Genomic DNA, 14,406 nt, shown 5'->3' with positions numbered 1-14,406 from the left:
CGGACACCGCATGCAGAGATGCATGCGGTGTCTGTATGCAATAATTTCTCCATAGAGCTTTACATATGGATAAAAACATAGATTTGACAATTAAAATATGATGATAAGTGCTACTTTTTATGTGATGTTTGTATTTATGAAAATTTACAGGTGAGATAGGCAAATATAAAAATTTTGGATGCTGCTTATGTAAAAGTCCATTTTTTTTGTTTTTTTTTTGTTTTTTTTTTGCTAAGAGCTAGGAGAATATTCTATTGTAATTTTGAGATTCTTCACATGTTTTTCAGCCTCTGAGAGACATTAGTTTTTGACAGGTTCTGGCATTGAAATTAAAATCGCCCAAGTTCTAAGCTCAGAAGTCAGAAGAGGAAGCCTGAAGGAATGGCACTCATCTGTGCATCCGCAGCCACAGTGAGTCTCGAAATTACTTCACTTTATCGCTTCTGCAACTCCTTTCTCATTCCCCCTCCTTCCACGCATCGATTTGTTAAAGATCTATTCTTTCCATTTGCAGACGAGATTCGCTTCCATTCGTCTCTCCACCTCTTCTTCCAGCACGAAGATTGATCGGAAACTTTGGCCTTTTTCACCTGGAAGAGCTCGAGCTGGTTTCAAGGTTCAGGCCTTCTTCAATCCGTTCGAAAGCAAGCCTATCGTCAAAGAAGCTCTCAAGGTGTTTGTTAATTTGCGTAAAAGAGTTGGACTTGCAAGGAAATAACTTTTTGATATAGCTTGTTTTTTTCTTCTTCTTGTTCAGGAGCCGGTGGCCTTCTTGGGTGGGATGTTTGCTGGTCTCCTGCGGCTGGATCTGAACGAGGATCCCCTCAAGGAGTGGATTGAAAGGACCGTTAAGTCTGCTGGACTAAATCCTGAAGAAGTGGAGTCGAAGTTAGATGGGGATGAAGATTTGCCTCAGCTGATAGAGATTGAATGAGTTTCTTTGTTTGGAATTTGGCGAGCGGGCTGTGCTTTTGGCTATATTGACAATGTATGTGATGCTTGCGTTCTGTGCTGAAGTAATGTTTCTTTTAGGGGTTGTTTGGCTGCAAGGGGGATTTAGTACCATAAATCTGTAATCCACCCATCTCTTCGATTTAGTAAATCTGAATTCAGGCTGAATCAAAGGCAAATTTGGATTTACTAAATCCAAAAATTTGTAAAATTATGGAACTCCTGCATTTTGTTGTTAGGCTGGATTTAGTAAATCCAGTGATAAATACTATTAAAACCCTTTTACCAAACAACCCCTTAGCATGATATTGCTTTCCAATATATGTTGGTTTTATATCAAGCTTAATTCAAATTGCTTTTGTACAGCTATGGCATGGTTTTGGGCTTTTTCTTGCATTGGTATTTACTTGGATATCTTTATTATTCATTGCTATCATGTAACATTTATGGATATACATGCTAGATCTTTTAGTTTTTCTTGCATTCTCGTTGCTACTAATCTGCCTTTAACTTGTTATTTAAGTTGTTTGAGTGCAGAGTTACGTTAAACTCGGATAAAGTTGTTCAAAAAGATACAGAAAAAAAAAAATATCTAGGGCCTCATTCATCTTTCAACCTGAACACATAAAAAAATTAGGAATCATAAAGACAAATAGGGGCGGAACTAGCCTATTGTTTTTTAGGGAGGCAAATTGCTCTCCTGGATCCAATGTGTGAAGGGCTAGGGTAACGAAGAGCAAAGTGTATTTCATGATGGGCAAAACTGATATTTCAGGTGGGGAAAAAACCAAGTTCTCTTCCCATACAAGTAAAAATTTGAATTTGAGGGGTGGGTGGCAATTGCCCCCTAGACCCTACCCTGGTACGCCCTTGAAGACAACCCCGAGACTCCAAGAGTTAGGATTAGGTGAATGATGGTGGTGTGATTAACGTATTGGTGCTATTTCATGAAATTAATATTTCTTTTGTTTTCATTTAGTTCACTCCTAAATGATATTATTGAAATTCGATAGGGGCAGCTGAATTAGAACACCCATCAATGACGACATTATGAGAGATGTAGCAAGATGTAGTTTATTTTTGACACCATATTCTTTATATTTAGTTTAAGGACACTTGATTAGCTGTTATATAAAAAATAACTTGTGCCTTGTACTTCGTTCTATATCATTTAAGTTTGCTTCTACTTGTTTAGCCGAAGGTGTAATTTCTAGTTATTGTTTGGGTCGTTGTGGGAAATAAGTCAAAATTATTATTTTAGGAAAGTGCTAGATTTAAACATTGTAATTTGATTTTTGGATATTCCCCCATTCTTTTAGGGGGAATGGTGAGTATCAAAGTGCAAATGGTAATAAGATTAGTATAAATTAGTGCGCTTGAACTTCAACATGTGACGAGGAGGAAAAAACTCACAACTGCTTAGCCATAGATTTAATCTATATCCTCTTTATATATCTCTTCTTTATTCTTTTTTGCTTGTATATTGGTATATATATTCAGTCAATAGTATAAAACACAATATTTTCTCTAACATGTTATTATAGTTAGGTCGGCTACCACAACTGTTGTTCTCTATCTCTTACTTTGTGCAATTTTTCAGCCTCCTACAACACTTATTTATAGCTACTCGCTTTCACTCTTGCCTCCCCCTGCACCTGCAACAAATTATCCATTTGCGGTTTTACACCTTTTGCTGCTTTCACTCTTGCCTCCCCCTGCACCTGCAATTAATGCTCACCTCACAACAAATTATCCATTTGCGGTTTTACACCTTTTGCTCTCGTAGGCTACAATCGCCCCATAACATTGATGTCACTCTCTTTTGCTCTTATATTTATCACAATGCGAGGCTTACATTAGTGCCACATGTGTCACAAACAATGACCTCTATTGGCCCCTAATCTAACAAGCCTCAACCCACACACAACACTCGCTCTCTTTTACCACAAATTAATTCTATAATTGTCTCATCTTTGCCCTTTTCTTGTCTTTACCCTTGATGGTTTTCGTTTATGACCTCTTCTATTACTCTCAATCTCATATAGAAAAGCTGGTCTATGATTGATAGTTCAATGAAGCTAAATGGTGCTAATTATCTTCTATAGTCTTGTGCTTTTTGTTTCCTCATGGGATTGTATGAGAAAAACTTAACTATATTGACTTAACGCCTTTAAAGTATATGAACAGCACTTATTACACTAAATGATAGGCATTTGACTATGCCGTTCTCACCTTGGTGCCCAATAGTCTTGAACCAAATTTTGTATTTGCCATCATATTCCAGGGAACAACCAAAGAAACGCCAGGTTTTATTTGTCCCACTTATTTTCAAGATGGCAACATCTCTTGGATATATACCCCTTGCTATGAATTTTTCTTCATGAAACAATGTGAAAATCTATTAAAAATAATATATCTCCCTGAAAGAATATTATGTTGAATTTTTTCTATCACTCATTACTGTTGATCTCACTACTTAACATAAGCAGAACAAGTAGTTTCTCATTATGAGTTAATCTTCGGCTTCACTCATCCAATTATTCATTTGAAAGTCAAAAGTAGATAGAAATGATTATAACATTTATTCTAGAATTGAGCAAAATTTAGTTTCAATAATCATCTACATTAAAATAAAATCACAAAGACAAATGTCAAAATAGTCCACCGACCCTTTGCAGGGTCATTTTAGACATATAGTTTATAAAATTACCAATTTTCTACTTGGTCTTTTTTAAAATGGGCTGAAATATTCCCCCACAAAGGACTATTTCAATTATAACTTAAAAAATAGAGACTAATTTGACACTTTTGCAGACTTTGGGACTAAAATGACCTCGTTTAAATAGTCATTGGACTATTTTGACACTTTACACTAAAATGACAATATTCAACTATTGGGCACTTCATTTAGTGTCCATCTACATTAAGTCACAATTAATATCATGAAACTATTTTCACTGCATTTCATCATTGTATTTTTTACCTTTATAAATTTAAACTTTAAACTAGTTTCAGTTGGTCCTTAGTCATTTGACAGTTGGTCCTTAGTCATTTGACAGTTAAAATGAATTGATTAGTTTGAGTATTTTAAGATTGAGTATTTTAAGAACTAGAATCAAATCAACTTACATTAGAATTGAAACATTTGGTTTATATTAAGAACTAGAATCAAATCAACTTACATTAGAATTGAAACATTTGGTTTATATTAAGAACTAGAATCAAATCAACTTACATTAGAATTGAAACATTTGGTTTATATAAGTTTTTTTTTTTTTTTGCATTCCCTTATTTTTACTATTTCTAGGACTGAAAATGAACCAATGCATTCCATGAATAGCTCAAACTTGACTTGATTAATATTTCTTCAAATTTGTTCAAATTAGTAAATAAATAAGTTTGAACATTCTTTAAAAGCTCGACAGTTAAATGAATCAAACTTAAATATTGTCCAAATTATTTACTTATGTTCACAAACAAACTTATTTATTGTTCAACAAACAATTTGTTAAATGCTCTATGTAAGTTCGATAATAACTCATAGCATAATTAAAATAAAATTTAATTAATTAGAACCTATTTAATTATATATTTAATTTTAACATATTATAATTTAATATTAATATGAATTAGAATTTTTAAAATTTTTTATTTTTTATTTTAATGAAATAATTTGTTAGAAATTTTTTTATATTTTTCTATTGTTAGATAGCTTACTTGCAACTTATTATTGTCCCATTTAAGTTACCTAAATTAGTTATATATTAATTCAAAATTTATTCAATTACTTATTTATTTAAATTTGTAAAATATTTGTTCATAATTTGTTTATTAACCCATTGAAATACTCCAACTAATATAAATAAATCAAATATAAGTTTACTTTCATTTTTAAAAATCTTAATCAAGAAAGTATGAATATATATGTGATTGTTTAACTCAAGCTTCAATTGAATATGAACAACTTATAATATAGTCAAACTATGTCCAATTCAGGACATACTTTGCTTGAACTGGCTCGATTATTACCCTAACTATCGCCTCTATTGATTCTATTTGTACTCATTTCAATTCGTTCTCTTTTCTCTAAGAAGAATATTATCGGCTACTGGTATTCTCGCTTGACTTTACATGTAATTTGCTTTTTTGGTATGACTGCAATTGCTTATTTTATTAAATATGGAGTTTTAGATTTATGTGCTTTTTTTTTCCAATTTGACTGGCAATTAACAATAATTTTCATCACTCACCGTGACTTTTCACCCTCTTTTTATTGTTATAGAAGGATCTCACTCCTATCTTTTTAAAAGGATCTATCAACTCATCACCTTTGACATCAAATAATAACATATTTTTTTGTAAATCTTTTTCTATATATTGCATCATGAAATCTATTAATATTTCATAATTTTTTTATCTTTCTCACTATGTTTATCTTAGTATGAAAAACAAGATTGGTGGAGATGTTGAAGTTGAAGTAACTTACTATCTTTTGGATGCTTTTTTAAGTACCTTGTCATGGTCTATTACTTCACCTTATCAATGACATTATTATATTGGTCGCTTTTCCCACCCCATCTTCAAGGTTGAACACATGTTTCTTCTTATGTTTTCAAATTTGAATGTGGAGCTTATGAATGTTGTGAAAAACGACGGTAATAAAGCGAAAAAATAGAACGAGAAAAATTACACGCAGTAAAAAACACCAGAGCGACACATAGATTTACGTGGTTCGACAAATTTGCCTGCGTCCACGGAGCTGCAGAGGTTTACCACTTTGAGGAATTACACCGTCAAACACATCGCGTTTACAAGAAAATCTCTATTTTCTTCTCTCCCTTCCTCTCTCTCTCTTTCTGGTTTGACCTTGCTTGGCTTTGCTTAGCTTGAGGCTTGACTTTCCTTTAAACCAAAAGAGACTATTTATAGAAACCATGAGAGCGATAGGTGAGAGGTAGGTGAGATGTGGTAGGTTAGCAGTAGGTGGGTGTGGTAGGTGGGATACTTAATTAAGAAGCTAATTAAATTCGGTGGACCGGGTCTCCACATTACCCAACAATTCTCCCACTTGGAGACTGGGACACTGAATGCATTACCTACTAGCTGCATCATCTACTAGCTATACCGATCTTTTCCTCAAACATGCTATCCTTCACCTCTGCAACTCGAAGCCCCTGTCTTCATGCCAGAAGACCAACTAAAATTGAGCACAACTTCAGCTTCTCACAAGTCACACCCTCAGTTGACATATCACCGTCAACGTAGCCTCGTAACACCAAGCTCTTTCCTGGGTTACTCTTGTATTTGCTTACAACTCCCACTGCATGAGCAATATCCTGCCCCTGCTGAAATCCCTTTCCAAGAAGTCCAGTCGTGTATCTTTTACTGCCATCAAACGCAGTCTTCACCTGGTACACCCACTTGTTGTGCAATGCCTTCTTCCTTGGTGGAAGTTCTGTCAGCTCCCAAGTCTGATTCCCTGACAGGGAATCCGTTTCCTTCTTTTTAGTTAGCTCTCACTTGCTCAAATTCTCATCTTGCAAGATTTCTTCATAATTCTGTGGTTCTCCACCATTTGTCTGTACAAAGTCCGGTTTTCCTACCTTTGGCGCTCTACCACTTTTCAGGAAACTGACATTTTTTTGCTTCCCCATAATGCACTTCTAACTTATGTGTCATCGTCTGAGTAAACCTGCAGTCATATATAGTGTGTCAGATTTCTTAACCCGAGAAGTACTAATACTCATTTGGTAACCTTCCAGGTGTTATCTGAGAACACTACCGAATGACCATCCTCATTGAGCTACCCAACATAGATGAGGTTTTTCTTCAACTCAAGAACGTGTCTAATATTTTGCAAAGTCCATTTGCTCTTGTCAGGGAGTGCAATATCAACGTCTCCCATTCCCACCACGTCCAGAGCTTTTCCATCAGCCAAATATACCTTCCCAAAGTTACCTGCAACATAATTTCACATTAACTCATGACGGGAAGATGTATGGAAGGAAGCCCTTAAATTCAGTACCCAGTTATCAATAGAACTGTAAACTGCCAAAAATAGTGCATCATGTATTTCTTCAGTTACAACATTAACGTTGTCATTCTCATTCTTCTTATGATTCCTGCAGTTCCTTTTTATGTGGCCAGCATTGCCACAATTCCAACAGGATGTCTATTGACCAGACTTTGATTTTGATTTTTCTCTATTTGAGTTCATGTCATGTGATCTCCCTCTGGAATCAACATTCAGCACCGAACTTGAACACGAGGCCTCACCAGAATCCTTCATGCGCACCTTCTCAGCCAAAATCAAATCACGAATATCATCATATTTCAACTTGGATTTACTTGCAGAACTGCTAACTGTCATCCTCATGGCTTTCCAACTATTTGACAATTAAGCCAACAATATCAGCGCACGTATCTCATCATCAAAATCAATTTCAACAGACGATAACTGATTTGTGATAGTGTTGAAATCATTTAGGCGTTGAGCAACAGACACACATTCTGCTATCTTCAAGTTGAATAATTTTTTCATAAGATGCACCTTGTTATTCGCCGATCGCTTTTCATACATATCTGATAAAGCTGTCATGAGATCTGTAGTTCTCTCCTTGATGACGTTGTGGGCAACCGATCTCGATAGGGTTGATCGTATAACCCCCAGAACCTGTCGATCTAACAGATTCCATTCCGCCTCGTCCATCTTTTATGGTCGCTTTCGTACTAACAAAATATGAAGTTTCTTCCCATAGAGGTAGTCCTCTATTTGCATCCTCCAGTAAGCAAAATCTGTGTCATTGAACTTCTCAATCCCCGATGTCATCACTTCGTCTCCGCCCATCGTTCTTCCCTAGATTCGAACCAAATCTCTGATACAAGTTGTTGTGAAAAACAATGACAATAAAACAAAAAATGAAACGAGAAAAATTACACATAGTAAAAAACACCAGAACGACACACATATTTACGTGGTTTGGCAAATTTGCTTACGTCCACGAAACTGCAGAGGATTTTACTACTTCGAGGAATTGCACGGTAAAAAACACCAGAGCGACACACATATTTACGTGGTTTGTCAAATTTGCCTACGTCCACGGAACTGCAGAGGATTTTACTACTTCGAGGAATTGCACCTTCAAACGCCTCGACATTTACAAGAAAATCTCTATTTTCTTCTCTCATTTCCTCTCTTTCTCTTAGCTCTCAAGATGATTTGGCTTGGCTCTGCTTAGCTTGAGGCTTGACTTTCCTTTAAACCAAAAGAGATAGCTCTCAAGATGATTTGGCTTGGCTTTGCTTAGCTTGAGGCTTGACTTTCCGTTAAACCAAAAGAGACTATTTATAGAAATCATGAGAGCGGTAGGTGGAAGGTAGGTGAGCGGTAGGTGGGATGTGGTAGGTGAGCGGTAGGTGAGATACTTAATTAAAAGGCTAATTAAATTCGGTGGACCGGGTCTCCACATTACCCAACAATAAACAATATACACCATTAGATCTCCTCGTTTGTGTCTACATCTTCTTGAAACACTAATCTTTTGAATTGGTTCGTTGAGATATCTAGGGATTAAATCTCGTGTTACTCATTTGGATTATAATTTTTTATTTCTTTTATCAATTCACATTCCAGGGATATTTGAGTTTATCTGTTGAATTTTTAGTCATAGATTTTTCTCTATATTAAAAGAAATCTAACTAAGAAATAGAAGTTAAATTTTTTTACTTCAATTATAATTCCTTGTGGCATAATGCACTTGAATATTTGCATACTCTATTTCATTTTTTGGTGCTAGAAATGGTTTTATATGTTGATCATCAGGTGATTGCTTGCTGTACCTTAATGTTCCACGATGGATGAGTAGATGCCATTTGCTTAGCCTGTTACCAAATTGATCGTCTGTTCTCTAGTGCTTTAGTTGATGCTCTTCATCCTTTATCCATACAGACGTATTTTTTGTTTCATTTCTAAAGTATTTATTTTGTCCACGCTATTATTATTGAGCGCATCATTTTGGTTTATTCTCATGCTAAAAATGTTATTGGTGTCACAATCCATTTAACTTTGTTTAGATTTGTTTGAGTTTCAAAAGTGAATTTTGATTTTTGATTTTTAAAACCTCAATATTCGGTTTTCGACTATTGGTTTGATTTTAATTTTTATTTAACCAACAAATCAAAAAACTAAAAATTCAAAATCAAATGGATGATTTATAAAATTTAATTGATTATATACATGTAAGATTTGTAATTTGTGATGTTTATTCATAATCAGACTTCAACTAAGAAACAAAATTTCGGTTTTTTTCATAATGAAGTTGTTTAAATCGAATTAAATTTCGGTTTCGTCGGTTTGGTTTTATCAAAATTTAGATTGGTTCGTGTTGAATCCAAATTTGTCTGGGAGACATATCTAAGGAATACAACATGAGATAGAGGAAGAGAGCAGAGAGCGATTTCAGAATGTAATTAGTCATCCTCCATTCCTATAAATAGGGGCTCATGTTATGAATAAATGTTACACGAGTTTATTGTTCATTGTCAAGCTCTCAGCTCTCTTTTTCTATCTCTCCACCATTTTTCCTCCCTATGTCGCCAAGCTCTATCCATTTGACACTCATAGGATAGTTTTTGACTCAACATCCTAAAAGGTACGGTGAATGTGAATCGTGCCGACAACAAGAAGATGAGCACACAAAAAGGGGGAAAATACAATAAAGAGAAACAAAAGAAAAGAAGAACAAGAAGAAAAAGAGAAAAGCAGATTTGCAAAAAGCAAAAAATCAAGAAATATAAGAGGAAAAAGATAAAAGATAAAAACAAAAAACTATAAAGAAGATAAGTATCTTTTTTCTTTACTTTGTTTTCTTTTCTTTAAAAAAGAAAGAAGAAAGACAAAAAATAAAAATAGGAAGAGAAAGATACAAGTTCTCTTTTCATTAAAGCCTCTCCACCGGGATGAACAAACCAACTCTCTCTCTTCTTTAAAGCCTCTCTTCCCATATGAGCAAACAAAATCTCTCCTCATACTCAACCTTGGGAAACCTTCAAAACCAATCTCGAAACTCAACTTAGAAAAAAGCTATCGAAATGGCTCTCAGCCTAATAATGAAAAACTTCGCGAAGGGCACAACGCAAATCTCTCGATTAGCGAGTCCCAGTGGTTACCCCTGAGAAGGCGGCGATATGATGCGCCTAAGACCTGATAAAAGGTGCGGCTCCTCAGAGGCGATGTTCCAACAAGGGCAAAAGAGATGGGCAAAGAGTGAGACTTGAGTTGGATAAAATTCAATATCTAAAAATTTGGAAATTAACCGATAAATCTTCTAAAAAAATCAAGTCATTAAAAACGCTGTTAAAAGATTAAGTCCAACTAGAGGCTCATGAAATAATATTTTTTGTACTTATGAGTTTTTCATTTTTATCGCATCTTTGCCTCTAAGAAGTAAAAATCTCGGGGGCTTTATATATAGCCAGAAAATGCCATCTCGTCGAGCTAAAGCAACCGCCGTCGCCGAAGGCGTCAACAATTGTGTACCCATTGGGCCGGTCACCTTCCTCCAGCCTGCCGACCACCTTGGCTGACCACCATGTGCCAGCCACATGAAGATCACTCGGCTAGCCACCTCGGCCACCCCCAGTTGGCCGACTACCACCCCAGCCGACCGGACACCACCTCCATCAGTCGGTGGGCCACCTCCTCCAATTGGTCAGCCACTCTTGGTTAGCCACACGACGTCGACGGACACTGCAGACGAACAGGCTCCAGGACATCAGATCTGGGCAACGGAAGGACAAAATACCCTCGACACATGTAATTTTACTTTTTCTCATTATAAATAAAGGACTCTTAGCATGAATAAAAGAGTCCCTAGGCTCTCTCTCTCAACCCCCCAATGTAGGGAGATCTCTCTCCTCTTCTATCATGTAACCTCTATTTCCAAGAAAAAAAAAGGGTCAAAGAGCCCGCGAGCACCCCTCTTCGCCCCCACGGGACAAATCTTTCTCTATCTCTTCGTGCTTCTTTTCCCCCCAGTTGTCAAGCTCTATCCCTTACGCACTCATAGGACAGTTTTGGATTCAACAATTCATTTTTTTAGATTTCGAGTTTGGTTACAATCGATTTGAATAATTTGAAAATCTATCCATCTAAAGAGACCGAATGCTCTCTTCTACATCTACGCTTTGAAAATGTTAGTGGTGTTATAGTCCATCTAACGAATCAACTCAATGTCTGTAGATCTCACCTTTCATGAAGCATCCCCTCTAACGCACCATACCAGATTTCTCCTAATAATCCGGTTGTTCTTTTTGTTCCAGTGTTTGCCACTCTTCCCTTGCAGATTTTATGCTCATGCGTCTCCTATTGTAACGCCTGCTTCCATCCCATGTACAAGATGATGATGGATGAACTAAAATAGGATACTGAATGAAATAGATACTCTACAGAAGGAAACTGTAACAGCTTTATCTTTTTATGGTATGGCTTTCATTCCTGAGAGTTCTGATATTCTGTCTTTTACAGCATGTGATGGATTCAGTTTATGAAGGAAATTAGAATATGCTTATTAGGGCTAGTGATTTAAGGAATAAAAGAGACTGATGATGAAATCATGATAAACATGTCTAAATGGTCATTAATGTATAAAATTATTTAAATTTTAAAATAAAATTTAGTTTTGAAAAAATTATGTTAAGTTACTATAAAAATTTAGAATGTGAGATTGTTGAATAATAAAATAAATAAGACTAATTAATAATTAATTGTATTGGAGTAAGTAATGGAGTGATATTTATTAAAGATAAGATGATTCTAGATAGATTTAGGTGGTTTGTACATATAAATAAATAGTAGGAAATAAAAAAAAACAATTGGTTAGAGAATTAAGAAAGGAAAGTTATAGAGTAGGTACATGAAAAAAGGCTTTTTGAAGCAATTCAACTAACATTAGAAGAATTCCTAAGTTTGACACCACACTTGCATTGCTAAGCAGAATTGACATGCATGGAACCATCAACTTGAGTGCCTTTCCCTTCGTGTGAAGGAGCATGGTATCGGATTAGGCTTCCTTTGAGAAATGATTGTCTCCACTTTTATAGCAAACCCAATAATCATCTGGTTAACCCTCTTCTCTTTTCTATGAGTACGGGATCACATCAGGTCATGATGTGTATGCTTTTCGTCTAATTCTTCCATTTTAATTTTAATTTTTTAGAGTTTTTATTTTTTACTTATATTGTAGTGTCTTATATTTTTTTTTAATTATAGAATATTCCTTCAAAAATCTAGAAATAGATATTGTTGTTACACATTTAAGGCATCCAATGAGGATTTTGGTGACAAAAGCAGTCAATCTTGATAATTTAATGGAGTGTCTTTTATTTTTTTTTTTTAATTATAGAATATCCCTTCAAAAATCTAGAAATAGATATTGTTGTTACACATTTAAGGCATCCAATGAGGATTTTGGTGAAAAAATTAACTCATAAGTATTCCATGGCTATGTCTTCGTTACTCGACATCCAATATTGACACTTGTATACAAACTAACGTTGATGTCAGTCATGTTAGGTAATGTGGAGATCCCATCAACCGCAATTTAACTGACTATTGTTAATTAACTTCTTAATTAAGTATTTCACTTATCGCTCACCTACCTTTTTACTTATTGCCACCTACCACATCTCACCTATCGCTCATGTTCCTTCTACCTATTGTTCTTCTGGTTTCTATAAATAGCCTCTTATGACTTATCCTAATAAAGTCAGGCCAAGCCAAGTCCTCAAGGGAGAAAGAAAGGAAGAGAAAAAAAAAATAGAGATTTTCCTGTAAACGTCGATGGACTCGACGGTTTAATTCATCGAAGAAATAAAATTCTCGGCAGCTCCGTGAACATAGACAAATTTATAGAACCATGTAAATTTGTGTGTCGCTCTGGTGTTTTTCTGCGTGTAATTTTTCTAGTTTTATTATCTTCATTTTTTCAGGTCATTGGTCTGATTATTGCGAACGGACACGACAATAATTTATTTTGGCTACTCACCTCTAATATTCTTTGTAAATCTCACTCAATTAATACATATGACTCGTGTTTTGATGCATCTAAACACCCCTATATTTTATGCAATTTATATTCATTATATCTTAATCAGCGTCTTATCCAAATAAAAAAAAAACACTAATTTATTTCTCAGATTTCTCAAAACTCTTAAGAATAAAAAATCCGATGAATTAACCGATGCCAAGCAAAATCATTTCAGAAGTTTCTTTCAAAATCACGAGAAAATACTTATCCGGATTTAATATTTTTTTCCAAAATCACTGTCACAACGCTGCAAAAATTAAAAAGTTCACAAAACGATAAGATGGAACCAAATCAATTAATTTCTACAAAAACCGACACACCAACCCAATCCCAATCAAAACAGCCGACGACGACAACAGCTGCCGGAAACCTACCGCCACGGCCGGTCGCCACTCAGTAAGGCGGCAGACCAACATCTTTCGATTTGGCATAAGAAACGTAGTAGAACTCCGTCAGGATACCTGTAAAGAAGATGAATGCAGCGCCGGCACCGAAAACCCCCTTTCTCAGCGTCTGGCACGACGGCGGATCGTCTCCTCCGAAGATGCGACGGTACCTCGTATGATACGCGTTGCGCACAGACCCCGCTAGAAGACAAGACTCCGCGATTAGAAACGCCACCCTGCAACCACCAAGTACCACCAAGTAATCAGATCCGCAGATCTAGAATAATCTCCACAAATCAATATCAATTGAGAGAACGGAGAGATGCTAGAACCAGGAGATGAGAAAGAGTATCAGGGCGCAGGATCGTGATCCGCTAGGGCGAAGTGCAGGGCCGCAGCAGAAGCATTTGCTGGCTGCCATGATGACAATCTGGCTCGCGAGAAGGAAGAGAAGAGCGCCGACGCCGAATCCGGTGGCGATGTCTGAGTCGTAGACGCAGTGGGTATAATCCTTCTGTGAATCGGTAACCACCTGGGCCTGTGAAGGTGTAAGCAGAGGTCAGATCTGGTGGAAAATAGGAAAGTGGAAGGTGAAACAAGGGGGAAGAGTGACCTTGCTTCGCCGTTGCTCGGCGGCAATGGCGAGGCCAAAGGCGATGAGATCGAAGACCAAGACGATGATGATGACGAGCTTGGACGCCATGGATCCCGCTGAAAGCTTCAGATTTCGGGTACGATTTGATGAGGCTCGAAGAGAGGGGTTGGAACTAAGCTTATTTATTAAGCGGCAATACTGCTTTATTTACTCCAACCGTTACCACCTATTTTTTTTTTTTTTACCTAAACATATATATTTAATATCTGATTTTTTCTAATTATTTCGTAATATCATAATTTTAAATAACATTTTAGTTTTTATTACTGTTTTTTAATGGCATTTAAATATTATTATATTTATAAGAAACAATAAAATTTTAATTGAT

General features: G+C 35.9%; 2 protein-coding genes across 2 annotated transcripts; one reads left to right on the top strand and one right to left on the bottom strand.

The window, feature by feature from the left end:
* Window positions 1-296: 296 nt before the first annotated feature.
* On the top strand, window positions 297-1,316 carry LOC110032993 (UPF0426 protein At1g28150, chloroplastic). The gene is made up of 3 exons (XM_020736812.1): window positions 297-411; window positions 515-673; window positions 758-1,316. Exons 1-3 carry the CDS (start codon window positions 382-384, stop codon window positions 932-934), a joined length of 366 nt encoding a protein of 121 aa, XP_020592471.1. The 5' UTR covers window positions 297-381; the 3' UTR covers window positions 935-1,316.
* Window positions 1,317-13,227: 11,911 nt separating this feature from the next.
* LOC110032989 lies at window positions 13,228-14,202 on the bottom strand. Its single transcript, XM_020736807.1, has 3 exons — window positions 14,037-14,202; window positions 13,756-13,961; window positions 13,228-13,659 (listed from the first exon to the last, which is right to left on the bottom strand). The coding sequence occupies exons 1-3, from the start codon at window positions 14,124-14,126 to the stop codon at window positions 13,431-13,433; spliced, it is 525 nt and encodes a 174-aa protein (XP_020592466.1). The 5' UTR covers window positions 14,127-14,202; the 3' UTR covers window positions 13,228-13,430.
* Between the last annotated feature and the right edge of the window lie 204 nt (window positions 14,203-14,406).

Source organism: Phalaenopsis equestris, unplaced genomic scaffold (assembly GCF_001263595.1).
Source record: "Phalaenopsis equestris unplaced genomic scaffold, ASM126359v1 Scaffold001078, whole genome shotgun sequence".
Taxonomy (NCBI): domain Eukaryota; kingdom Viridiplantae; phylum Streptophyta; class Magnoliopsida; order Asparagales; family Orchidaceae; genus Phalaenopsis; species Phalaenopsis equestris.
Note: the sequence above shows the minus strand (reverse complement) of the source record. Positions and strands in the feature narration are given on the sequence as shown.

Excerpts from the sequence above, each read along its gene's own strand:
- LOC110032989 (XM_020736807.1), bottom strand. The coding sequence starts at position 14,126 with ATGGCGTCCAAGCTCGTCATCATCATCGTCTTGGTCTTCGATCTCATC. Across the intron at positions 13,962-14,036 it reads CCGAGCAACGGCGAAGCAAG|GCCCAGGTGGTTACCGATTC; the intron begins GTCACTCTTCCC and ends ACACCTTCACAG. Across the intron at positions 13,660-13,755 it reads ATACTCTTTCTCATCTCCTG|GGTGGCGTTTCTAATCGCGG; the intron begins GTTCTAGCATCT and ends TGGTGGTTGCAG.
- LOC110032993 (XM_020736812.1), top strand. The coding sequence starts at position 382 with ATGGCACTCATCTGTGCATCCGCAGCCACA. Across the intron at positions 412-514 it reads TCTGTGCATCCGCAGCCACA|ACGAGATTCGCTTCCATTCG; the intron begins GTGAGTCTCGAA and ends TTCCATTTGCAG. Across the intron at positions 674-757 it reads TCGTCAAAGAAGCTCTCAAG|GAGCCGGTGGCCTTCTTGGG; the intron begins GTGTTTGTTAAT and ends CTTCTTGTTCAG.